We start from the raw sequence: 26,804 nt of genomic DNA, 5'->3' as shown, positions 1-26,804 counted from the left end.
GTGTGTGTGTGTGTGTGTGTGTGTGTGTGTGTGTGTGTGTGTGTGTGGAGCTTGAGGGTAGAAGGTAGATTATTGCCATCAGTAATGATGATTAATGGTCAAAACGTACAGGTAGGACGCATGTGTGCCCACACGCGAACACACACACACTACCATCCTTTCACATGTAAATGTACCTGCTTTCAGATACTTTCTGTGCTGTGCCTATCCTGGGAGTAATTCATGGCCAGTCTTAGTTCATCCATGTCTGCCCCTTCCCCAGTTATTTGGTGCATACCTATGGCATTGTCTTATCAATGAATATTTCCGTATATTACTGATTTCATTAAACAAAATTAGTGTCAGTGCTGTACCTCTAAAACTAACAATAGGGCTGGGAAGAGGCTCAGCAGGCAGCGTTTGCTTCAGCCACTTGAAGCCTGCAATGCGGGCAAAGGTTGAAAGAGAATCAGTTCCTCAAACTTACCCTCTGACCTCCACATGTGTCTTAACATGTGTGCCCTCTCATGTCACACACACGCAATAATAAAAAAATAAAATGTAAAAAACAAGAATAAAAGTCATATGAATAGCTATAATCCCAATACTCGGAGGCAGAGGCAGGAGGATCATGAGTTTGAGGCCAGTCTAGGCTACATAGCAAAAACTTGTTTTTAAAATTAAGCCAAATCAAACCAAACAATAATTTCTTAGTATCAATATCTAGTTGCTCACATTTTTCTTTATGTTGGATTTTTAAAAATTTCAAATTGTCTATTTCAATCAATCTCTAAATGAGATCCTTATTTAGCTCTTGATAAGCTCTTACTTTTGAAATATCTTGTCTATTCGCCACATCTTCCCATAATAATTTTGTTATTTTATGTGTGGGGGTGTTTTACCTGCCTGCACGTTTGTGAGGGTTTTGGATCCTCTGGAACTGGAGTTACAGACAGCTGTGAGCTGCCGTATGGGTGCTAGGAGTTGAACCCAGGTCCTTTGGGAGAACAGCCAGTGCTCTTAACCACTGAGCCAACTTTGTAAAAACTTTTTAAAACTACTTTTTTTTTTTTTTTAAACAAATATTTGTGAATTGGGGGGGTATAGTCTTTTCACTTCTTGTTGCAATTTTGGTAGAATTTTTTCAAGGTCTTATGCTTTTCTGTTTTTACTGTTTCTGGGGGTGGGGTGGGGTGAAATTAATGTTTTCACTCTGTCGCCCAGGCTGGCTCTGAGCTTTCAGCAGTCCTTACTCTCCAGAGGGTTGGGATTGCAGGTGAGGCACCATGCACTGCTTTTACTCGTCCTTCTAGGGATGTACGTACGATTGCTGAGGGCTGGCTGACCAGTCAAGCCATTGACCTGGAATCCCCAGGAAACCTAACCGCAGTTCCTGGACAGGAAGCTGTGATTGCCGTCTGACCCAGTAGGCTGTGTGCACGGGCAAGCTCTGGACCTCCATTTTATAGGTGGGCAGCCTTTCCCCACACTGGTCACTGGGTATGGCAGCTCTCTTGAAAGCTGTCACTGTGGTGACCCCGGTGGAGGGAGGCATGGAGGCAATGAGCTTGTCTTCCACTAGCACTGTTAACGTTTTCCCAGGTTAGGATCCTCTTGAAGGGCTTAGAAACATTCTTTACCCGGATGGAGTAATAAGCCCTACCCACCAGAGCACGCGTTCTCACACAAATAACACAGATCTAAGCAGACTCTAGTGTGGTGTTTCTCGTGTAGCCCAGGCTAACCTCACACTCCCTATGCAGTTAGGGATGACTTTGACCTCTCCCCCCAATCCTCTTGCTTCTATCTCCCAAGTGCTGTGATTACGCAACAATAGGGAGTGAACTTGGGCTGAAAGCATGACAGGCAGGCACTCGACCAACTGAGCTGCCTCCAGCTCCTAAGGCAAGTGGCCTTCCACTGAACCACTTCACTTCAATGTGTGGGTTCCCTTTAGCTCAGCCCTGGTTCTAACTGCTGCCATCTCTTCTGCAGAAAAATCTTAGCTCTAGCCAGATTTGGTGCCCCACGCCTATAATCACAACTCAGGAGTTGGAGGCAGGAGGATCAGCGGTTCAAGGTCACCCACTACATAGTGAGTGTGGAGCTATCCTGGGCTATATGTGACTGTCTTCAGCTACCCTCTCCCCACCCCCTGAGGAAAGAATTCTCAGCTTTGAATTCTAACCTTTCCAGTTTCCAATTTCCCCCACATCCATGACTGCCCTTGCCTCTGCTTTCCCCATTTCCATCAAATATTATGCTTGCTGTTAAGTTAGCAACTTAGCACAGAATAGACACTGAGCACCTGTATGTACCTGCTGTCTACTTCACTCTGTGAGGCAGTAACTCCATATTCCTGTGCTATAGTCGAGCAAACTGGGGTGTAATGACTGTGGGCAAGGTTGCTACTGAATGAGGTCACTACTGAGCGGAGCTAAAGTCTGAGCCAGTTGTTTGTTTTGAACCAGAGTCTTGTTATGTAGCCCAGGCAGGCAATCCTCCTGCCTCAGCCTCCCAAGTGCTAGCATTTAGCTCTGAGCCTGTTTAGTTTTCAGTCTTTAAGTAATGATGCTTCTGGCTCTAAGTAAAAGAAAGTGGCCTTAAAATAACGGAATAGAAAGGCTGGTCACCTTAGTGGCTCAGTGTGACTATCAAAGACTTGGCCTTTCTACTCCATCTATTCCACCCCTGATGTATTGAGGCTTTGTCCCCAGTAAGCATTTTTGAGGGTTGAAGATGTCTGCGGAGGTGTCCCCCATCACACTGAGGACCAGTTAGAAAGCAACCTCATTTCATTTGTGTGTCGCTTTCTGTGGAGCTAAGGCTACTCCTCAGGGCCCTACTGGCTGCAGCGCATTCCCTCCATCTTGTCTGCAGTGCCAGAAGCCCAAGCGTAGAATCTAGTCCATTTTTAAAAGCAAAGTTTGCTTGCCTGCCTTGATCCGCACGTGACTCCCCTTCCCTGAAACCCCTTAGGAGAAGCACCCCTGCCCCCACCCACTGGGTTACCATTCACTGATGCTCCATGTGTCAGAAGCTGAGACATTGTGATGGGAAGAAATTGAGCCTTAGGAGCCACTTCTTTCGCCACCTCAGTGAGGCCACTGACCCTCAGCCTTTGTGAGCGCAGCTATTTTAACCTTCACACCATAGTTTGGAAAAGTTGGGACCAAAGGAAGTTAAGGTACCTGCTCCCTCAGATTGGAGTCAAAGCCTGCCTGGCCTCACGCCTCAGTTCTTGCCTGGACTCTGCAATTCTGGCTTCACACTCTACTGAGTTAACAATGTGTTTGTGTCCTGGGGTGCACAGTTGGGAGGCAAGGACTTGCCAGACTTGTGCCTGGGTTTCCAGCTCCTGCACCTTGCTGTACGCTAATCTGCATTGAGGAGCGGAGAGGGCACAGAGTGCCATCTGCCGTTGGCTCAGTCTTCCCAATAGCTTGTGGGACTCCTGTATGCTGCATTCTACCATCCTCAGGGGGCTTAGCCAAGCATGCCATGTTGGTGAGCGGATGATTCAGATTATAGTAAGTAATCCTTGTGTTAATGCAAATTATTTTAGTGGTCAGTCTAGACTCTAGGACTGCCATGTCCCCCGCTGCCATTATCCCCACTCTGGAAAACTCAAGCTTTCCTTGAAGCCCCTTTTCTGTAGAACTCCAGCTCTTCCCACAAGCTTCCCAGAGCACCATGGTCCTCTCTTCAGCCAGGAGGGCCTCAAGATGGAACTCCTGGGAGATAGCACCAAATTGCCCTCCAGGGCTCATCTCCTCGTCTCCTGCCTAGAGGCTTTCTTGGGATGGCACCGGGCAGCTGTTCCCCTCAGCCTCTGCCCTGCCCCATGTGACAGGACAGGACAGGCATGGGTCCCAGGGCACACTGAGAAGTCTGCCACTCTCCAGCTCTGTGGCGTTACCCTAGCAGTCCCCACTCCAATGCCTGCCTTCTCTACCCTCAGCCCGCCCCTTCCTCTGGCCCCACAGCCCTGGACACAGTACACACGGCCAGAGTCCCCTCTGGAAGGGAAATAAAAGGAACTGCTTGGGTTCCCATGGCTATGGTCAACACCTTCACCCCAGGGCTCAGCCCTCACAGTCCGCATTATATTCCGGGGTAAGACTTCTCCCCAGGTCACCCTCCTGCTTGCTTCTGGGAATTGGGCCGTGGGGGCAGAGGAGCTGGTCCACTGACACTGGGGTCAAGTTGCCATCTTGATCTGAGAACTGGGGTGTCTGTGGTGTTGTATGGAAAGCAGAATGGAGAATTAGAATAGCTGCATCTAACAAAGCTGTGTGTTGTCTTCTCCATGGGAACGGTGAAAGCAGGGAGGGAGGGCTGGAAACAGCAGAGGGCTTCGAGATGCTTGCTTGGTGGCTGGGAGATGGCAGCTTCAGCGGCTAACAGTTTCCCGGCACAGAGAGCGCTCTAGGTTCAGTCCATAGTAGGTAACAAAGACAACAACAAATGACCTACGCATTCAAGCTGGGGGCACGGGGCGGTTGGCACCCTCCTGATCCCAGCGTGGGGTGGGGTGCAGAAGGATCAAAAAGTGTTTGGTGAGCCCAGGCTACAGAGACCCTGCCTAAGAGGACACGCTTGCTGCAAGCACACACCACAAGCGGGGCTGTGCGGCCCGCGGCGGCCTTGGAGCTGAAGCGGCGGGCCCTGTGCTTCAGGTACACAGGACACTGCCCACTGCTTCGGTTCAGCACGGGCCAGCCCTACGGACAGGTGACTGCTCAGCTACTCCGAGGCGCTCCAGGCGTGGCCTGGCCTCCCGCGCGCCGCACTCTTCTGCCGCCCATCCGGGCTCCACAGTGTCCTGTCATCTCCAGGCTACCTCCCAGGCGTGGCCATGAACGGCTCGGCTCCCACATAATCCCTGGGTACACAGGTGCGTACAGAGGTCGGAATGGGGTCCCTTACCAGAGCTTGTGTCCTGAACTAACACATCTTTCTGTTAGGTTTTATACCACAGGCGCAGTTCATTTTTGCCAAGAACTGCAACCAGGTCTGGGCTGAAGCTATGAATGACTTCACACAGAGGTGTGGGGAGCAGGCCAGTCATGAGCTGCCGAGGGAGGCCAAGGGAGAAAGAGAGGAGAAAGGCCATGGGCCGGAGGCCGAGGAGCCAGTGCTGAAGCAGACGGTGGGACAAGTGAGGCGGGAAGGCCAGTAGGGGGTGGGCGTTTGTGCGCAGGCCTGGGGGCGCCGAGCATACCGGCCATGGGCCTGGCTGCCAGCTGTCTCCTTCTCTCACAAGGCTTCCCCGTACTCCATGGATGATACAGACCCCCAGAAGTTCTTCATGTCAGGTGAGGGGGAGGGGGAGCAAAGGCCTGGTGAGATCCCCCAATGTCGTGACTCAGCGCCACCCCCTCCGCCCCCGCAGGCTTCACTGGCTATGTGCCCCGTGCCCGCTTCCTCTTTGGCTCCGGCTTCCCTGTGCTCACCAACCAGGCCCTGCAGGAATTTGGGCAGACATGCTCACGGGGCAGGGCGCGGAAGGATCCCAAACCTCTCTCCCCACTTCCCAGGCCCAGCTTTCAGAGCCTGGGTCTTCTGCCTCACTATGGAGGCTACATACCAGGTGAGAAGCGCCTGTGAGAGGCTTTGGGAACAGCGATGTGTGTGCAGGTGGGGTGGTCTGGGGAATAGGCATGGAGAGATGTTCCTTTCGAGAGGACGCCTGGGCAGCTCACAGTTTGGAGACTATCCAACTGGCTGAGAAGGACGCGGACTTCTCATGCCTTTGGCTACACGTGACAGACTCTCTTGGCCACACAGGATATAAATTCCAGTTTAGTGGTACATTTGGGCGTCTCACCCATGATGCTCTGGGCCTCAGCACCACTCAGAAACAGCCATTGGCTTAAGTACCTGGATTTCAAGCTCTCCCCTTTCATCCGATCGCAGCGGCCCTTTTGGAAGGCTGACAGGCAGGTGGGGGAGGGGCACAAAGAAAATGGTTTGGAGGCTGAGCACCTTTTATTAATAGGTGTAATAAATAAATAAATAAATAAATACACAAACAGAAGCCTGGTTCCTCCCTGTCTGGCGACCAGGCACTGGCCACTGCCTATTTACAGCACGGCAGGCTTGGGGCTGCCCCAACACTGTTAACCACCCTCACTATCCCTCAGCCTAGTGAACCTACAAATGACCTCTGGGCCCCTCCCTCCAGACTTGTCTACACCCATGGAAGTGTTGGCCCAAATGGGCCAGGAAAAATCTTTGCAGCCTGGCACCGTGTCCCTCCCTCCCCTCGCTTCCTGGGTGGAGGTTCGGACAAAGTCGCTGGGACAGTTGAGGAGTAATTAATACTGCGCAGAGGAGCAGGTGCCAGCACGGGGGTGCGTGGCCCCAGCTCTCAGTCTACTTTTGTAGCCAAGCCTGAGGGCTTGGGCAGGGCTCTCAGGCTCTGAGTCTCGGGGGAAATGAGGGTCCTTGAGGCCACCAGCATGCACAAGGCCTCAGTGTTGGCTGCTTCCAGGAGGTGAACTCGGAGTTGGGGTCAATGTCACATAGGCCAGCGGTACCAAGCCAGTGTCAGTGCCGCGGCTGCAGCGCAGCCAGTCTCCTCCGGCTGGGCCCAGCACCTGGAGGACATCTCCTTTGTGGAAGCTCAGTTGTCCAGGGCCTGTCGCCAGATGGTGGCACAGTGCCTGCACCTCGCTGGAGAAACAAGCGGTGGTCAGAGAAGCCCTATAAAAAGCCAGGCTGGCTCCCCAGTACTCCACCTCCCTGGCCGTACCACGGAGGTTTGGAGGGCGGGGCTGGAGAGCGGGGCTCCGGCGGGTTCTCCCTGGGCTCCGGCTCCCTTCTGGCCCCCATCGTCTGGGCCACTAGCTGGAATACAGACTTGTCTAGGCTCAGCCAGTCCGAGGGTAGCCTAGGGGAGAAAACAGACCATTCAGCCCGTGTCCCCGTTCACACCGGGCGGGCCTCACCACTGCCTAAGCCAGTAGCGGCTCTCACCTGTTTGTAGGCCGGGCTTCCCGCGGAGTTTTCCGAGAACCAAAGAGGTGCCCCCACTTGATGCCCCCGGGGGGAGGCTCTGCGGTCCCTTCCTCATTTTCCGTTGGTGGGGCAACAGGCCCTTCCCTCTCCCGACTGCGCCTCAGCTCCGCTAGCACAGAGTCAGGGGGGCTCCCCATCCAGAAAGGCCAGCCCCTTTCTTGGCCCAGGGCCTCCTCGGGGGCGGGGCAGGCCTCAGCCCCTTCCACTACCCCCTCCCGAGGCGGCGGGGCCTGGGAAGGCCCCCCACTGCCTACTCCTTTCTTTCTCTCACTGCCACTGCTGCTGCTGCGAGGGAATCTGGAGGCCTCGGCGGCGCCCTCGACGTAGACCTGGGAGGTCTGCATGAGCTGGTACCACCAGCCGGCCTGACGGCCTCGGGCCCACCGGCCGTGCTCCGTGCCTCCCCCCACCACAGCCGCCTCTTCTGCGTCTTCCTCGTCCTCTTCTCCACCCTCGGAGGCCCCCACACCCTTGACCCGCTCCCCCGGGGCCGCCCTGTCCACGTCTCCAGGGCCGTCGCGGCCTCGGGCCCTGGCCAGCTGCAAGGTTGAGTGTGCAGACAGCAGCAGGTCCTGGGACACGCGCAGCAGTTCCTTGTGCTGCCGCTGCCGCCGCCCGCTCTGCAGCAGCCGGTGCTGGAACAGCAGGTCGAGGCTGAAGGGCAGCAGGGCCAAGGGCTGGAGCAGCAGCAGCAGCTCCTCAAAGAGGCCAGGGCAAACCGTGTGAGCCGCACGCAGGAAGCCCCAGGGCTGGTAGTGGGTCTGGATGACGTCTAGGGAGAGAGAGGGCCAGGTCACACACAGAAGTCCGCCCGGCCTGAGGGCACGGAGAAGCACCTGTGCTAGCCACCGCGCGCGTCTGCAGGCTGCTCAGTCTGCACAAAGCCTGTTGCACAGGACGCAGCGCAGACAGCCACCACCTGAGATGGCAGCTCTGAGCTTAGAGAGAAGTGCCAGGGTTCATGGCCACCCTAACTGCTAGGCTGCCTCGGTCTGCCGCCGTGGCGGCAGCTCTAAGTCAAGTGGAAGCCGGGGAAGGTCTCCAGCGGAGGCCCCACACTGAGAAGGAAAGGCCACGTGGTCCCCAACCTCCTGAAGCGAGCTGGTAAGGCAGAGCAGGTGTGGGCCTTACCTTCATGGTTATACAGGTGATTAAACCAGAACTCCAGGGACCGGAGGCTGCAGAAAGACGGGTCAAAGGGTGAGTCTGGTGGGTATGGGCAGACAGTGGGGCCCCAGCAGGGCGCTCAGGGGCAGACACAGGGAGGAGCACAGAGGGGCATGCGGGTGGGCGCTGCACCCAGTACTGGGTCACCCTGTACTGCAACTCTGGAAAGTCAATGGGGCGAGCGAGGCTCACAAGTCAGTGATCTCCCCTCCGGGTGGAGGTGCTCTGCATAGGTGAGGGTGACCACTGAGAGGAAAGGCTGTGGGGAAGGGGAGTGAGCGGCTGGAGCTGGAAGCAGAGCTGGGGCTGAGAGGGGCCCAGTTTGCAGACCCGGAACAGGGGCTCGTGAACGTGCAAGAGCACCGAGGGCGGTGGTGCAGCGCCTGTCCGGACGCCGCAGCACGCCTGTCTGGTGCCAGGCAGCCGGCCCCTCAGAGGCGGCGGCGGCGGGCGGCGGCCGAGCCACTGCGCACACTCACTTGAGCAGGCCGAGGACGAAGGCGTTGAAGCGCATGGTGTGGCTGGTGAGCTCCGGGAACTGGCTGACTTTGTTGGAAAGGCCATGCAAGACCTTGGTGGACGGGCCTGGGGAGAAGACAGGGTTCAGGGTCACACTTGTAGCTTCCAGAGCCCTAAATTCAGTCTGCAGTCCAGCGTTGTGGTCTAGTGTTTACCTAGCTGCGTGGACGCCTCCACCACACTCCAAGGCGTGTTTTTACGCTGGCCAATGATCACATCTAGTACGAAGGCCTTGAGCCCGTCCTCCAGCACAGCTTGGACGGCAGGACACAAGTACTTGAGGACCAGGTGGCCGACGTTGGGGCTCACAGAGCTGTTCCCCAGCTTCGCCTGCAGACACAGAGGGCAGCAATGAGCAGCCTGACCTGTTCTCGAGTGCTAAGCCCTCCTGCCCCCACCCCCCGACCATTTCCATCCCTGGGATCCAATTCCAGGCTCTGGATTCAAGAGAGCAAGGGGGAGTGACAGCACACAGGCCGAGTCACCCTACCTTGACGCCAGGGTCCCGGCTTGTGCCAAAATGGGCCACGATAAGGTCCACAGCCGTGTTGACAGCTTTTACCAGCCCTGTGAGGAAGACTGATGAGACTCACCCAGTGGAGGCTGAGCCCTTGGTGGGAAGAAGCTGTCCCACCCACCCAGCATCTCACTGCCCTGTCATCTCAGTAGCTGGCTCTTCTCTTCACGGAGGGCTCTCCCCTCGCTGACCTTTGTGTCTCACTTAGCTCTACAAGCAACTCTCCCTTGTCCCCTGTCAAGCTCCCGCCCCTTGGCCCACACTTAGCTTGTTTATTTTACAAGTGCTGGGATTAAAGTTGTTTGCCACCATGCCCAGTCAAGTGTTTTAAGACAGGGACTCACTATGTACCCCTGGCTGTCCTAGAGCTGACCAGCCTGGCCGGAACTGAGACCCACCGGCTCTGCCTCCCAAGTGCCAGGACTAAAAGGCACACACCACCATGCCAGGCTCCAGCAAAACCTAAAATCCTGTGTCAGTCTCTTTCAGTGTGCTGGATCTGCTGAGGAGAGGGCCGGAGACTGATTCCTAGGTTCCTGGCACACGACCTTCGCTCACTCACACACTATACAAACACGACACCACAGCTCTCCCCTAACGCTCACAGCCCCCTGTGTTGGTATCTGGGCTTTAGACAGAGGTGTTCTGGAGGGTCAGCTAGCAGGGCACCAGGGACAGCAGGTAATGACACCAATGCCTGGATCAGGCTGGGTGTCGACAGGCACCTTTTTTCTGAAGTATATCAATGGAAATGGCTTCTGAGTTGCCATCTGGAGACAGACAAAACTCAGCTGGAGGCTTCTCAGTTAAGGAAAAGGGGTCCTGGAGGTCAGGGCAGGTCAATGATAATGGCTTTGCAACCTGACCTGGAAAGAAGAGAAAAACAATATCCCGAGAGGCTCTTCCCAAGTGTTCTTGGCTCAGCTGAGTGCCTCACACCCTCTAAGGCTAACTGGTCCCTTCCCCCGCCCTTCCCAGCTAGCCCTGGGTATACCAGGGGTCTTGGCCACGCACCATTCAGCCGGCAATTCAGATGGCTGGCAGTGCCGAAAGAACCGGGGAACTCAGAGATGGGGTTTCTGCGGGCCAGCAGAGCTTCCTGTGGCCTTCGATCTAGACTTCCTGACAAACCAGGTGGCCCTAATGGGTTCTTCCTTCTGTATTCCCGCCACTTGAGGGCTTGAGGGGAGAGGTGGTTGGCTGGAAGCAGAACAGATGAGAGGGAGAGTTAAAAGGAGATAGCCTTTCATGTCCCCACGGCGGCCCGCATAGAATGAATGCTAGGGCTAGGGGGATGTGTCAGACATCTGTAGACACTGTGGATGTGGCCCCTGCAGAAAGCATACGAGACCATTCAAAGGAGAGGGGGGATTGCTTGGGCTGCGGATGCATACCATTGCTGGACCTGGAGGCCATGCTGCCCTCACCACCTCCTCGAGCCAGACTCTCTGCCCGGGTAAAGCCAGACCTCCAGGAGCCCAGAGGTGGCAAGCTTCCTGTGCCATGAAGTCGGTACTCAGCCAAGGTCGGAACCTTCTGGTCCTCCTTCTGTGGCTGCTGGGAGATGGCAGGCCGAACAGTGGGGCAGGTGTAGCCCCATGGGGGCAGACTTTCTGCTGCTGTGGCCTGCTCAGGAGCGGGGGAGCAGGAGGTAGAGGCAGATGAGTCAGTGCTAGGCCCAAAGGGGCCTGCACTCCGGACTGGGGAGTAGCTTCCCAGGGGTGATGGCCTGGAGGTCTCCACTTCAGGCCCAGCTTTTCTGGCACCTCCGCCAGTGGTCTGGGATGTGAATGCCTGTGGCTCTTCTGAGGGAGCTGGGGCTGGGCCCTGAGCAGTGGAGATGACCAGCGTGGCAGGCTGCTGTGCCCGGCCGCAGCCCGAGAGGCTGTAGAGTTGGGAGAGGCTGTGGAGGGCCCGGGCCTTGGCCAGCTGCTTCGGGAAGTGATGCTGGAACACAAAGGGCTGGATGGGCAGCGAGGTTGGCCTCTGCTCCTTACTGTAGCGAAGGATCGGCCGGCTTTCAGTGCCACCCCCTGCAGCGACAGGAATGGAGAAGCACTGAGACAGAGACACTGAAACCTGCATGAGGAGAAGACAAGCAGGGCCAGCAGACGATACCCCACGGAAACTACGGGCAAGCCTGGGCTCACGGGCCTGACAGGAACAGGTGGAGGGACCCTGCTCCTCCTTGTAAACACACCATGCGCCTTGTCGTCTGGACTGTCTTCTGCCTCTCCACCCTCTGAACGCCAGAGGTGTTAAGGTGCTACCTCACAGAGCACAGCCTTTCTTGCAAAGGGGGTTGTATTTCAGCCTTTCACACAGACGGCTTCCGAGCCCACAGCTTGAAGTTCGCCTTCTTGACCGCCCTGCTGTGGGGCTTTGCTCTTATTTTAAACAAAAACAGCCTTGCTAGAAAGACGGCTCCCAAGCCGTGTCTACTGTCATCTATCTGCCTGCTCTTCCTGATGCCTTTCCATTTCTGTCAATTGTAGAGCCGCTTACAGACTCCCAGAGTTGCTAACCTCAAGCTCCTACCTACCCATCACCCTCATCCACTCACTCACACACCCCTTAGTTCTGAGCAAATACAGCAGCAAGACACTTGCAGCCAAACCAGCCTTTCTGTCTCTACGCAGCCACGATCCTGCTCTCCACGATCCTCTCACGGGAACTTCAACAGCTATGTCTATTTTCCCTGAAAAGGGATGTGTTATCCAGCTCTGCTTTTTTGTTTTCCAGCAAGTGTTCAGGTCAGTGTTCCTTAAAACTGAGGTCCAGAACAGTGCAGGGTGCCACCGCATTTGTTAATGAACTGCTCGCTCACCTAACGAAAACACTGCTCGCACTGCAGATATTGGAATGAACACAAGGTGGCGCCACATACGCTTACAGGGCCTGGGCCCCTGGGCGTGGCTCAACTCTAACAGGCAGGAATTCATTTCTCAACAGATCAAGAGACTCAACTTATTTACTTTTGTTTTGAGACAGGCTCTCATGTAGTTCAGGCTGACTTTGAACTTGCTATGTGGCTAAGATTGACCTTGCCTCAACCTCCAAGGGTTGGAGTTACAAATATGAGCCACCCTGCTACACATAGGTCAGGAAAGTTTACAGGCTTTAAGTCACTGTTTCAAGTTAAGGTCACTCAACAGGAAACAGCAGAGGCAGAGTTTTGCCCTGGCCGGAGTCTGGCTTTGTGGGCCAGTGTTCTCCACAGCATCACAGAACAACATGCAGTGACGTCAGGCTGGGTTTGCCAGGCTCTTTCTTCTTTCCATCAGTGAGTCACGAGGGATGGGGACACAGCCTCAGGGAAGTGTCTGAGAATCACGCTCAGGGGAGACTGTCAAACTGCGTCCTCCCAGCCTCAGCGCCCAGAGGACACTCACCCTCCTGCTAAGTTCCAGTCACACTGCAGCCAGCCCTTTATCAGACCATATTCATTAGCATCGGGGGCCCTGTCCCTGCCTGAGACCCTAGCACCACCCTTCCTGGTCAGACCTCTGGCCAAGGAGGCCTCTCACCCTGTTTCATTTCTTTCTTTTAAAGGGTTGGAAAAAAAAAATATTTTTAAAGATTTACTTATCATTTATGCAGCGTTCTGCCTGCATGCCAGAAGAGGGCACCAGATCCCACTATAGATGGTTGTGAGCCACCATGTGATTGGTGGGAATTGAACTCAGGACCTTGGGAAGAACAGCCAGTGCTCTTAACCTCGGAGCTATCTCCCTGGCCCCAGAAATTGTTTCTTCGTGTGCTTCCTGTTACTTATCACAGGATTTCTGGGAAAGTAGGGACCAAACAGTTAAATGAATGAATCTCTATCTCAAATCACCTTATATAAATCTAATTTTCTGAAAAATAAATTTATCTTATCTCCTGTGATTATTGGTCAAAGAATAAAGACAATGTTCTCAGGCATGTAGGTACCCATAGCTTCCATAAGTTAGGTGGCTCTCTCCTCAAATTCTCACAGTAGCCAGTCTCACGAATTCTCCTCTCCCTACTGGGGACTGAATTTAGTCTACTGTACCTAGGCAGGCCCTGTACTGAGCTCACTGCAGTCTTCTTCCCTCTAGCCCCATTTTAAAGTACAGTCTATTAGGTACAAGTACAGAAATATGAGGCCTATCTTCCTTCCACTTAACCACACTTCAAGGCTGAACTGACTCTTCTCAACCAGAGCTTTATGACAATGACAGCTTCATTAGCATTTAGATAGAATATATCTGAATCATCTATTTAGTCCTACTCTTTAAGAAAATACTGCAAAAACAAAACAAAAACCAAACAAAAAACTGCTGGGAGGGGGCTGGAGAGATGGCTCAGAGGTTAAGAGCACTAGCTGCTCTTCTAGGGGTCCTGAGTTCAATTCTCAGCAATCACATGGTGGCTCACAACCATCTATAATGATACCTAATGCCCTCGTCTGGTGTGCAGGTGTACATGCAGACAGAATATTGTATACATAATAAATAAATAAATCTTTAAAACACAAACAACAACAACAATAAAACCTGCTGGGTGGCGTTGGTGGCACATGCCTTTAATCCCAGCACTGGAGAGGCAGAGGCAGGTGGATTTCTGAATTTGAGGAGAACCTGGTTTAGAGTTTCTACAACAGTCAGGGCTACACAGAGAAACCCTATCTCAAAAACAAAACAAAAAAGAAAACGCTGTCCTCTGCTGCATGTGTCTACCATCCGAGCACAGAGGCAGACGCAGGGGGAGACCCCAAACTCAGATCCTCCTCGCTGTTCTCAAGATATGGCGTGGGGCAGAAGAATGAGTTTAGAGCAGGGGTTAGTTCTACCGTCTGCGAATACCCAACAAGGTTTCTCCCTTTTCTCTGAGAAGGTTCTTAAGAGGACTCAGCAGAGACCACAGTGCATCATGAACGTGGGTGCAGCCCAGCTCCTGAGTCCCCGGGAAGCCAGTCAGTGCTCACGGTGTCAGGGGAGGCTATCAGCTCTGCTGGGACATGCCAGCACATCTGTCTTTACCTCTGTGCATGTCTTTGGAAACTGCTGACTCACATTTTGTAATCAATTACATGCCCAAAATCAGCTCAAGGAGACCTCTGCTTTATTAGTTTTGTTCTATCAGGATTTGGCAAGACCCCCTTTTCTGAATGTCGACCCTGCTCATCAAGTCCTCAGGAGGCATTTCAGCTTTTTCCTGTCATTCCCAAACTGGTTTTTCCTTGGCCACTCATAATTCAATGACCTCATGTGCTAAGTTTAAAAAGGGTGTACAGAATCCAGGGAGAAGACCCGGGACGGGTCTCTGGAGACCTGCCTCAGTAGAAAAATTGCGCTGGGTCCTGGGAATGAGGCTCTGCTGGTAACTTTTTCCTTCTACCATGTAGAGTTCAGGATCAAACAACCTGTTGGCAAATGCCTTTACTGGCTGAACCATCTAACTGACTAAATAAAAATATTTAAATTAAAAAAATTAAAAATTTCTTTAAAAATTTTAGTACAGTAAAAATTCTTTACTGACTGGCCCTCTCCTTCTATCTCTTTTTCTCTTTCCTTTCCCATTTTCTTTTCTATGTGGTGTGTGCATGTGTGTGCGTGTGCATGCATGTGTGTTTGTATGTGTGAGTACTTGTGGAGGCTCCAGGTTGATACTGGGAATCGTCCTTGATTACTCATCTTCCTTATTCATTGAAGCAGGGCATCTCAGTCAAACCCAGAGCTCTTGGAGATGGCCAGTGCTGACAGTTAGCTGGTTTTGGATAGCCCTGCCTCTGTCTTCTGTGGACTGCCATGCCTACCAGGCATTTGTGGTATTTGCAGGTTTTGAGTGTGGCAACTGTAATAACTGACAAGGTGCCACCTCTCTAGACCCCTTTTAAAATATTTAAACAAATTGAGACAATGTAGCCCTGGCTGGCCTGGAATTTGCTATGTAGAACAAACTGACCTCAAACAGAGATCCACCCGCCTCTGCCTCCTGAGTGCTGGGAATAAAGGTGTGGGCCACCACACCTGGGTAAAATACAAATTTTAATCGCCACTGTATGTGTGCATGTACATGCGTGGAGTCTGAGGGCCGCTGTGCGGAGCTGTTTCTTTCCGTTCACGCTTATCTGAATTCTAAGGATTGAATTCAGGTGGCCAGGTCCAACTGTAAGGGCTGAGTACCTGCAGGGCCTCTCATTGGCCCAATCTCAACTCCTGACTGATTCTCCAGCCTCCACCTCCTTAATGCCGAAATTACAGATGTGCCCACCAGCCCAGCTTCATCTCCTTAAACCACAGTACCCCAGGCGCTGCTCTTATTTACTTTACACTTCCACACATTCTTCCCGGATGACCAGTTTTAACTACCATTCCCTCCTTTCTTCCCTCCCCGAGATAGGGTCTCACTGTGTCCCTGGCTGAGCAAACAAAGCGGCAGCTTGGGACACACAGAGGCTACTCTTGGTCCAGGAACGTTCTAGTCTTAGTGACTTTCTCAGTCTAGTAACTTTGGCAGTCTCTGTCAGGAAGACCTTCTCCACAGCGTCTACCCAAACCACCAAGGATCTTTCCAAAGTGCGAGTCAAAACGTGCCGCAGAGCAAGCGGAAGAGAGAACCAAACAACAGCAGCACAGAGGCTCTCCTGACGAAAGTCCTTTGTTTCACCCCCAGCCTCCAGGCTGCTAAATTAGTCTCCTGCAGTTCCTGGAAAGCCAAGATTCCAAGCCTGTGCGCTTTTGTACAGACTTCTGTGAGCCTAGAATGTTCTTAGAAGGGCATCTACAAATCTACCCCTACTCTTTCTTCCAGGCTTAAATGTAAGCTGCTGAGTCCTCCCAGACACAGCACTCTGAGATACTCTGAGTGGCTTAGCCCCCGGCCCTTTGCATGTCCCTCCTTGAGGACATTGTCTCTTGAGCACCGCTGCAGTGCAGACCCTGCTATTAGATACTTACTTGAAATGCAAAATAAAGGCCTGGCTTAGGGAGGCCACGTGGTGCTGAAGGGTCAAGGTTCAGTTCTGGGGTTTGTTTTGTTTTCTTAAAGAAGGGTGGTCTCATTTTGTTGCCCATGCTGGCTGGCCTCAAGCAACTCTCCTGCCTCAGCCTTCTAAGGCACATGCCTAGGTTTCAGGGTCTTTAGTGCAAGATTACACCAGTGATCAAAGAATAAACCGGTGTTACCCACTCTTTTTCCCTCACTTGTCTTAGATACTGCAGATCCCCTGGTGTCTACAACTGACCACATGCCCTGTCTCTTCCAGCAATTCCTTCAGGGTTTTCCAGGACAGCAGTCTCCAAGTACCAATCATCTGTCTACTTGGCAGTCTGTTCTCCCGGTCCCCACCCCCGCCAGGGGCAGCACTGTGCCAGACCCCAGAGGCCCAGACTGGTGCCGAGTGCATGCATGGCCTGGTACTCTGTCAGCTCCTTACCGTCAGCTCTTGCATCTCTCTGGGCATGGCTGTTGGCTGGGCTCCCTGGGAGAGCAGGCCCAGGATCAATCAGCTGGGCCAAGGGGCCCTGCTCAGCAGCTCTGAGGCTAGGAAGTAGTATCTCACTGGACTGGGAGGCCTGACAAACTTGGGTGGACCAGGGTTCTGGGCCAAGGAGGTCCAGGCTTGGCCCCAAGGGCATGGATGGCAGGCTATGGCTACACCGAGTGCCCTCATCAGGGGGGCCTGCCCTATCTTGCCAGGCTCCTTGGATGAGTGGGGACTCATGGGAAGACTCTCCAACGCTCGCCCGAAGCGGGGGGGAGCCAGAACCTGCAGCTTTCTTCCGGCCTTTGGCCAACTCAGCAAAAGAGGTAACCCTCCTGGGTGGGGAGGCAGGCCCGGTTAGGGCTGCAGGGCCCTCACTTAAGCGCACTGGGCAACTCAGCATGCGTTCCAGCGAGCCCAGGCGGACAGGGGGACTGCGCTCCAGGCTCCGATCATAGCTTCGAGAGCGCTGCCGGCCGGTGCTGAGGTTGGGGGGGGAAGCATTTGTGTAAACCTGCCCTTCGAGTACAGGGGGGCCCATGGCAGTCGCTGCTTCTGCTGAGGAAGCCACTGGCACGTGCTCCTCTGGCTCCACGTCTGGCTTCTGGAAGAGGTAATACTCAGAGGGCTGGCTGGGATCTGGGCCTGAGCCAGGGCCTGGTGGAGGACTTATCTTGGTGTGTTCTTCAGAGCAGCTGGTGATGGAGGAGCCAGCTGGGCTTGGGGAGGACTGCGAGGACAGGTCACAGGTGACGAGTTTATAGTAATTCTGTGTGGCTACCACAAGGCGGGCCTGGCTCTGGAAGCAGGCTGTGAGGTCGGCTGCAGCCGGGCAGGGCTCACAGTGTGGGCGGTAGGAGTTGCAGTTGGCATCGAGCTCCGGAGAAGAGGCGTGAGGACAGCCACAGCCCTCTTCCCTGTCCCCATCTTCAGGGTGGTGGGACTCACAGGACATTTTTGACTCAGCTGGGGAGGGCTGTAGGTCCAGGTAGAAGGCTCCAGGGTCTGAGTGGCTGCAGAAGGGCTGAGGGACAGAGTTGAGGTTGGCACGGGCGCTGCCATGCATCTTATTGTAGAGGGTGCTGAATGTAACCAGCACACCATCTGAACTGGTGCAGGATGAGTCGCTGGCGCAGCCCATGGACTGGTCAGCTGCCTCGGACTGACTGGACGTGCTGCTGTAGTGGCAGTGCCGGGCTCCCGAGCCAGGCTGTCCAGGGTTTCCTGGCGATTCATCTGAACTGAGCTTCCACTCTTGTTCAAAGGAAAAGCCAGAGGTGTCCCTGGCTCCCCCTCCGCTGCCACTCCCACCAGGTCCCCCACACTCATCCAGCTCCATCGTCTCCGCTTCCAGCTCGGGCCGGCAGCAGTGGCTGGAGCTGCTCTGGGTACCCAAGGTTGTCGCTGGCTCCTGTTCCTGCCCCTCCACCACTCCAGGCCGACTGCGTGTTGTAACCCATGGCCTGCCCAGCCCAGGGCCGGACGGTGGCAGCTGGAAAGAAGCCAGGTGGAAGGTGGGCTGGCCGGTGCTATGCAGGTGAAAGGACTGCTGGGTGGCACTGTCCCCAGTGCTGTCATCGTACAGGTCACCGAGTCCTGTCTCATCCATACTTTCTTGCACCAAGAAGGGATTGTGTCGTTTGGGAGCCACAGGGCCTCTTCCATCCCGACTCCTACTCTTGGTGCTGTCTGAAGACCGCACAGACGGCCCTGGAGCCGAGCGCAGACTGCTGAACAGCAGGGAGTCAGCCTGCCCCAGGTCTTGGTCAGGCTGAGCAAGGCCCAGCTCGGGTGGGCAGAAGGGATTGGGCCTTGTGCCCCCACCTCCTGCACCTGCCCCCCCACGGCACTGCCTGTCTGGGACTTGGCAGTGCACTAAGGGGATATGGTGGACGATGAGGGTCTCTCCAGTCAGCTTAGGGGGGCTATCCATTCTGGAAAGTTCCAACAAGGGCATCAACAGCACCAGACACTGCCTTTGGAGCCCAGTGGGGCAGAACACATTTCATCAGGAGAGCTTGGCACCTGGAAAGAGGAAAAGAAAGGGAACCTAATGTCACCTCCCTGGAAATCAGGGACAGGCCCTTCCCCAAATTATTTTCAGATGGACAAGAATCCAAGAGGAATACAGGCTCTGGGCCCAGGGGGAGCTGTGAGAGCTGGGACTAACTACATAGTGGGGTACTGCTACAAACACTCCCTGCACGGCACAGGTCCAGGGTCTGGGGGCCTCTTCATTTTAAGGTCACTGTGTATGCAAGAAAGGCCAGGCCTCTTTCGATGGCACATATGGCAATCTAGGGTGCTCAGGGACTGTTCCCCTCCCTTCATTTGTAAAATTACATACACCTCTTTATTGATTTAGACGGTGTGTGCTTGTATGCGTGTGTGCCACAGTGTGTGCGCAGAGGTCGGAGGGAAACTGTGGGAGTTCTGTTCTCTCCTGCCACCATCTCATTTCCAGGGAGGGAACTCAGGTTGTCAGGTTTGGCGGCAAGCGTATTTACCTGCTGAAGGACCTCTCAGGCCTTCCCATTCTGTAAGCAGTAAATAATGACTAATCTCTCTCTCTCTCTCTCTCTCTCTCTCTCTCTCTCTCTCTCGTGTGCATATGTTTGTACACACACGCACATGCGCACACATCCACAGAGGTGGAATAGTGACATAACTAAGAAAAACCCATGAAGGATGTCTGGACAGCACAAGATGCTATGCCGCTGTGGCATGGGGGAAAATTTGGACTTATATACTCACACAGATCAGCTTTAATTTTGTGAGAAATTATCTCAAAACATACTGTACCAGCTGACTGCAGACTGTCAGCCTGACCCTTCTGGCCTCTGTGAAGCCTGGAATGTGTGTCCCTGGTTATAAATACCCAGCCACTGCAGCAGAGCTTCAGAAACACAGTGGAGGGGCGTTACGTGGCTGCAAGTATGGTGATGCCAACACCTCCCTCCCGTGGGCTGCGTGTGGCCGCTCTTATCCCCATTACATCACTCTGTCACACCTTACACAAGACCTGGCAGACATGGGGCCCAATACAGCCCTGATGCTTGTTTAGGTCAGAGGTCAGAACCTTTAAAGTGCCCCAATTTGGCTTTGATTTAGCCTAGAGCTGTGGTTCTCAACCTTCCTAATGCTGCACCCCTTAATATAGTTCTCATGCTGTGGTGACCCCAAACATACGATCATTTTGTGCTACTTCATTACTGTGATTTTGCTGCTGTTATGGGTCACAGCGTGCTCATGTGCAATGATGTGCAGGGTATCTGATGTGCAACCCTCTGAAAGGGGGTCGTGGCCCACGTGTTGAGAACCAGTGGCCTAGAACCTTCTAGAAAGTCTCCATCCAAGCTTTACCTCTAAAGAGTAAAGTTCTCTCAGCTGTGAGGTCCTCTGGTCTCTTGGCCCTCAAACTCTCACTTCCTGAGCTGTCAGATCTAGGCCCTGTCTCTCCTAAGATCCCCATGACTAACTTCTGATCTGTCAGTCTCTCACCACTCCCTTCTGATTCCTCTTTTTTCCCTTTACCTGCTCTGGCTCTAAATCCCTTACTTACTTTCTCTTAATCATTGAACTGAACCTTTGATACCTCCGATTTCTCACAGTTTAACTCATTTAGACCAAAGGAACACAGTAAAGCGCCAGGCAAGTTACAAACGCCCAAGGACACGCACAGGAAATACAGAAAAGGAAAAATGCAAATGTCCTGTAACTATATGCACGAGGGACAATTACAGTAAGCTAGAATTAAACATGATTATATATTACAATTTTGTGTGTTAAACCACATTAAAATGACTCCTGAGGGGAAGTCTGCTTTGCTGGATTTGTAAGGCCGTATTGTGTTGAGCTTGGATGTGGGAAGGCAAAAGCTAGAGAAGTTAAACTAAGTGACAGGATTAAGAGTTATAGAAGAAAAAATAAGAATAAAAAATTTTTTTGAGACAGACCTATCTCATGTATCATAGTGTGGTCTCCAAATCCATACCTAGCGGAGGGTGACCTTGAATTCCTGGTCTTCCAGCCTCCGTGTGCAAGGATCACCATGGCCAGTTCACATGGCACTGAGAACTTAACCCAGGGTTCATGTATGCCAAGCAAAAACTCTCCCCCCTAGGCCACACTGTCAGCACCAAGAGTAAGACTTGGGAAGCCTAACCCACGGTTAAACACCTCTGCTTCTAAGGTTACCCCTAAAAAGGTAAAAACTGAGCCACGAAGATAGGCCAGTTCTCAGTGCCGGCCACACGAGCATGACAACCTGAATTTGACCCCCAGAACATGTATTAAGAAAGCAGGGCACAGCGTGCACACTTGGGAGCCCACCACTGAGAGGCAAAGGCGGGCAACTTCTTAGGACTCTCTGGCCAACTTAGCCTGCTTCATGAACCCCAGGCCAGTGAGAGAGCCTGCCTCAGAAACAAGGTCCCGAGGAATGACCCCTGACGCTGACCTGGCCTACAGGCATTCCCTCAGACATACATATGAAAGTGAAGAGCCAGCCCACAGAGTGGGAGAAACTATTTTATAACCATACTTCTGACAGCAGTTTCCAGTCAAAGTACACAAAGAACTCTCACAATTTCTTTCTTTTTTCTCTTTTGAGAAAGGCCTCCCTATGTATCTCTGGCTGGTCTTGGACCCACAATGTAGACAAGGCTAGTTTTGAACTCACATAAATCTACCTGCCTCTGCCTACAGAGAACTGGAATTAAAAGTATGTGCCACCATGTCCAGTACTGAATCTATGTGTATTAGCAAGATGCAAAGATGGGCAATATCATTAGTCATGAAGAGAGTAAGAACCCTAGCTACAAGCCCAGATACAACTGCACTCCCAACAGGATGCCCAGCCCAAAATATACAGGAAACAGCAGGTACTATGATGGCATGGAGAAATGAGAACCCTCACACACGGCTGAGGGCATTGTATTGTTCAGGCCCTTAAAAACAATCGTCCGACAGTCCCTCAGAACGTTACAGAGGCTCATCCTCAGACCCAGCAAGCCCACTTCTAGGACTGTACCGGAAGGGAACGGAGAAGTTAGTGTAAAGATGCTCACAACAACATCATCTGCAGCAACCAAGAAAGTGGCAAGACTCCAAAACCTGTCAGCTAATGGATGGATAAGTAAAATGGAATGTATTTCCCATTATTTTATATACCAGCTAAAAATGAGTAAAAATGTGATATACACATGCAACGGAAAAGCAGTGACTCACTAGTGCATGCTGCAACACGAATGAACCTTAAAAGACAGTATTAAGAACAAGCTGCCACAAAAGACTCTTATCTGGTGAATAGTTCCTACGACATGTGTAACAGGGAGACTGACTGCAATGGAAGGCAGATTCGTAGTTCCCAGGGCTGGCGGATGGAGATCTTTGTAGGGTGACAAAACTGTTTTGCTCTCAGACATTGATAACGAATATTCTGTGACAGTGAATACACTGGCATATGGATTCTATCTCAATAAGCCTACTCCAGGCTAGCCAAGTGTACAGAGGAAGATCTTGTCTCAAAAACCAAAAACCAAAACCCACACAAGGATCCACGACACAGGGCAACAACAGGGTGTCCTAGAGGAGTCCTGGTGAGGACCCAGTACTGATGGTGCGGCAGAAGCCAGAGGCCTCGAACCAGACCAGCGGCTCATTGCAATGAACATCTGCAAGTAAAAAAGTGTAGACAAAATGGTGTATTGTGTGACACACTACAGCTTCCACAATGAGATTTTTTTTCTTTTGGGGGGGGAGGTTATAAGAGCGAAGGGCAGGTATGAAGAGATAGGAGGTGAGTGGGACTGTGGTGAATGATGTGAAATTCACAAAGAATCAATCAAAAGTTATTAATAGTAATAAAAAGAAGGCACCTGGGACGAAGCTGTCCTTGACCTTCAGTGGGTGCCCAATCTCCTTTAAGGCACCATGTTCAGGAGACATTCACAAGTAACAGAGTTAGGAAAAAAGAAAAAGAAAAAAAAAAAGAAAGGAAAGAAAGCAGAGAAAGAGGAGAGGTGGGGGTATACACCCTTAATCCCAGCACTCAGGAGGCAGAGGCAGGAGGCTCTCTAAACTCAAGGCCAGCCTGGTCTACAGAGTGAGGTACAGGACAGCTAGGGCTACACAGAGAAACCCTGTCTTGAAAATAAAAACAAAACAAAACAAAGCAAGCAAGCAAACAAACAAACTAACAAAAAAACCAAAACCCAAAAAACCCAAAACTCAAAAACAGAACAAAAAGAAAAGAAGCCAGGCTGTGGTGGTGCACACCTTTAATCTCAGCACTAGGGAGGCAGAGGCAGGCAGAGGCCTCTGAGTTCCAGGTCAGCCAGACAGCCGAGAGAGGGGAGAGAATGTTTTAGCCCACAGAATGGCTCCTACATACATTTGTGGAAAAGCAAATGTACAGAGTGTACACATGGGAGGATGCTGACAGTTGTTTTATATCTCTCTTCCAGACTAGAATGCAGGTCAGAGGTCAGACACAAAATTAAATCTGTAGCACTAGAACTTAGAACCTGGAAGTGGACTGTTTTACTCATTAAAAAAAAAAAATCCTTATTACTGAGCTGCAATTTATTCTGCCAAATATAAATTATATATCAGACATCTTTCTTGCAATGTTTTCTCTAAATCTATGGTTTAGAGATCTGTCTGTCTGAGTCCCTCCATCCCACCCTGACCCTTCAGTATTGGCTGCTAGGAAGAATGAGCATCTGCACATTTTCCTTAGGTCTGTAAGCGGTAAACCTGTTTAAGGGTGTGTGTAGCTCAAGCTGGCCTTGCCTCCACCTCCTGGGAGCTGGGATTAAAGGGGTGTGTCACCATACCTGGCTCTTGGTCCCATTTTCACAAAGTACCCCTCTTTGCTAGGGACTGACCCTCAGGCCTGGTAGGGTGGACCAGTCACGGAGCCCAGCTGCACCTTTTCACTATGCATGCCGCAGCCCATGGGCTGTCACAGGTATCCAAGGAGGCGGGGTCATCTCATTTTAAAACTTAGAAAGCTAGGTCTGGTGGCACAGGTACCCAGGAAGATTACAGTTCAAGGACTGCACGGGGTACCAAGTGAGTTCAAGACAGTCTGCACAATGCATCATTTTGTGTAACTCTATTTCAGAATAAAAAGTAATGAAAGGGAGAGAGTGACACCGTGGTCCAAAAATGCTTGTTGCTCACGGAGGACCCAGGTTCAGTTCCTGGCACTCACATGGTGGCTCACAACCAAACCAAATTCCAGTCCCAAGATATCCAATTCTCTCCTTTGATCTCTGTGGGTACCAAGCATATGGCATGCATACATGCATACATACAGACACACATACACACAGGCAAAACACTCACTCACATATATTTCTTTTAAAGCAGAAGAAGAGGGGCCCAGAGATATGGCTCAGTGCCAGTGTACTCTGCAAATAAGTAAACAAGCAAACAAATAACAGAATTAAGATGGGATCCAAGAACCCTAATTTTTGAACATTTAAAAAAATCAGTTAAGAATGAAATGAAAGCTGGGAGTTGTGACACATATCTATAATCCCAACTCTGCAGAGTAGGAAGAAAGGTTAAGAGTTCAAGGCTAGCCTGAGCTAGTCAGTTCAAACTAACCTGGGCTACAGGAGACTGACTCAGACAAGCAAAGACAAAGAGGAGTAATGTAATAAGGTATTTGACTCTGCTTCAAACCCTGCACAAAGTACAAATGAGCATGTCGAGATGTCTAAGATTTCTTTTCTGGGAGTGACTTAAACTAGTATCAAGACAAAGAATACTGTTGCCATAAGTGAAGAGGACACTGAGCTCCATGAACTCACTTCATACTTTCTGTTCCTAATTAAACGGAGAGACACAGAAAGGAAGGAGGACACTCTCACAGAAGATGAGCCTTCTAGTTATACCTAACTGGGGAGACAGCAGTGGCTCAGCCAGCATGAGGACGTGCAATCTAGATGTACAGATTCAGGGAAAGCTTTCTGAGAGCACCTTCCTGGCTCACCCCTTACAGGCGTCTCTTGATCTATCTTACCTATCTCAGCTGCTATTATGAGTGATCAGTTATTAAGCATTACATGTCAGGTGCGCTTATGTCACCTCTAAGTCCATCCTAACATCCCCAAAGATGCGTAAGTATTCTCATTGTTTTCTTTTTCAAGACAGGGTTTCTCTGGGTAGCCCAGGCTGTCCTAAAACTGGCTCTGTAGACCAGACTGTTCTTAAACTCAGAGATCCACCCGCCTCTGCCTCCTGAGTGCTATGATTAAAGGCATGCACGACCCCCCAAAAAACAAAAAGCAATTTTTGTTTAGTTTTGAGGCAGGATCTCAATTTGTAACTCTGACTGGCCTGGAACTTGTCATATAGACCAGGCTGGCCTCAAATAAATCCTTATATAGGTCTGCCCGCCTCTGCCTCCTAAATACTGCGGCTAGAGCTACATGTCATCATGCCCAATTAAAAAACAGAGGCCTCAGGGTATAGGTGGTTTGCTCACAATTAACAGTTGAAATGGATTCAAAATGTCAGTTCTCAAGGATGGCTACAACTCTTTGTCAAGATGCCCGAGGTCACACCCTTCTCCTAAAGCCCTTTCATTGCCCACAGCTTCTGCCCCTGCCTTTCCTGGACAGAGGGGCTAACTGTGGTGTCTACTTCTGTAGGCTCTACCAATTACCCTGAACCACAGCCCCTTCCTACTTCCAACCCCAAGTTCTCACAGCACTGGTCAGTCCTGCTTCCTGCCCTCGTCCCAACTCCCAGGCTCACCTGCCCCATCCTGCCCATGCATGGTTCAGCCTGCTGTTCACTCCTTGACTTTCTGGGAACTTACAGATTCTCACAACACTGACCTCCCAAACTGCCTATTTACACACTGTAGAACTTACGTCTGCTTTCATGTTTTGTGCTCTCTTCCAAGGTGGATGACGGAAACAGAACTGACCACCCTGTCTAACTGGCTGGCAACAGGGCAATGGTGGGCAAGAAAACTCCAGAAGAAAGGTTTCTGTCGTCATTCTGTTGTCACTGAACCTTGGCCCTTGGTTTTTGGTTTCTTCAGAGCTAGCAGGGAGAGCAAAGGCACTCACTGCTATTCTTTAGTAATCTGACCTTGACCGGAGGTCCCTCCCTGGGCTTTCTCTAGGGCAGGATGGTGGACTGGAAAGCATTGGTGTGCGCCAGGAAGCTGCTCTGTATGAGAGAGCTGAGCAGAACAGGTCAGGTGCCTTCAGCATTGCAATGTCCCTCTCTCCACACACTGGGCGGCATTTGGTCAACATCCTTTCTTACTGCCTCCAAACCTGGAGCTTAGCCGCTTCTACCGTAGCAGAAGGACATGTCTGTGTGCACACACGCACACACGCACACGGCCATCCAGCCTTCTTGATAAAAATTTGTGAACCCCCGTGCATGGTTTTAGGCATAAACTTCCCATAGCTGTAGAGGTGTCTCCACCCATCCAGCCTTTGTGTCCAGATCTGACAACTGCAGCTTCAGCAGCTTCATTAGAAATACCCAGAAAGGAAGAAAACGATCTTGTTTCTTGATCAAATAGCACATACAGCATTAGCTCAAGCCTCTTCCTTTCCCCGGCCCGTGCATGCAGAGAGGAGTTTGCCCATGCTGGGGTACTTTCCCTTTCCAAAGGACAAAGCCAACCTTCGGGAACCAGAGCCCAGATGCTGATGATCCTGCCTCTGCCTAGCGGCCACCCCACCCCCACCCCACCCCGAGCCATACCTCTGCAAGGAGCCTCGAGGTGCACTCGGTGGCTCCCGCTCCTTTTGCGCGCCCGCCAAGCTCTACCTTGACAATCTCAGCTGAATCACTGGCCGATCGCACAGGGGTATCAGGCTGGTTTTCTAAGATCTGACTTCTGCTAATACAATGGCATCCTAGCTAATGCAGAGAGGCTGCGCAATCTCAGCCTGTCTTCTCGCTGCTGCCGCTGCCGCGGCTGCTGGGCTGCGGTGACGTTGCTGCTAAGGGGGAGGGAAAGGAGCAGGCAAGCCCACAGTATAGTCACTCAGCTTCCCGGTCGGTTCCCGAGCATGCTTAGCCTGGGGGGAGGGGGCGTGGAGAGAGAGCCACAGAGGGCAGTGGGTGCTGGAGGAGGCTGACTCTCTAGGGCGCGCCGAGCCG

At 52.1% G+C, this 26,804-nt stretch overlaps 2 protein-coding genes across 2 annotated transcripts; one reads left to right on the top strand and one right to left on the bottom strand.

The window, feature by feature from the left end:
• Window positions 1-1,332: 1,332 nt before the first annotated feature.
• On the top strand, window positions 1,333-5,946 carry Fam166b (family with sequence similarity 166 member B). The gene is made up of 7 exons (XM_055597600.1): window positions 1,333-1,448; window positions 3,966-4,095; window positions 4,659-4,876; window positions 4,947-5,140; window positions 5,246-5,297; window positions 5,375-5,572; window positions 5,770-5,946. The coding sequence occupies exons 2-7, from the start codon at window positions 4,034-4,036 to the stop codon at window positions 5,856-5,858; spliced, it is 813 nt and encodes a 270-aa protein (XP_055453575.1). The 5' UTR covers window positions 1,333-1,448; window positions 3,966-4,033; the 3' UTR covers window positions 5,859-5,946.
• A 19-nt stretch (window positions 5,947-5,965) lies between these two features.
• Window positions 5,966-26,604, bottom strand: Rusc2 (RUN and SH3 domain containing 2). Its single transcript, XM_055597598.1, has 12 exons — window positions 26,403-26,604; window positions 16,611-18,683; window positions 10,600-11,238; window positions 10,220-10,405; window positions 9,931-10,071; window positions 9,179-9,255; window positions 8,844-9,018; window positions 8,649-8,754; window positions 8,134-8,180; window positions 6,961-7,774; window positions 6,737-6,874; window positions 5,966-6,657 (listed from the first exon to the last, which is right to left on the bottom strand). Exons 2-12 carry the CDS (start codon window positions 18,613-18,615, stop codon window positions 6,456-6,458), a joined length of 4,530 nt encoding a protein of 1,509 aa, XP_055453573.1. The 5' UTR covers window positions 18,616-18,683; window positions 26,403-26,604; the 3' UTR covers window positions 5,966-6,455.
• Window positions 26,605-26,804: the final 200 nt, after the last annotated feature.

This window comes from Psammomys obesus, unplaced genomic scaffold (genome assembly GCF_907164565.1).
Source record: "Psammomys obesus unplaced genomic scaffold, mPsaObe1.curated_primary_1811, whole genome shotgun sequence".
Taxonomy (NCBI): Eukaryota; Metazoa; Chordata; class Mammalia; order Rodentia; family Muridae; genus Psammomys; species Psammomys obesus.
Note: the sequence above shows the minus strand (reverse complement) of the source record. Positions and strands in the feature narration are given on the sequence as shown.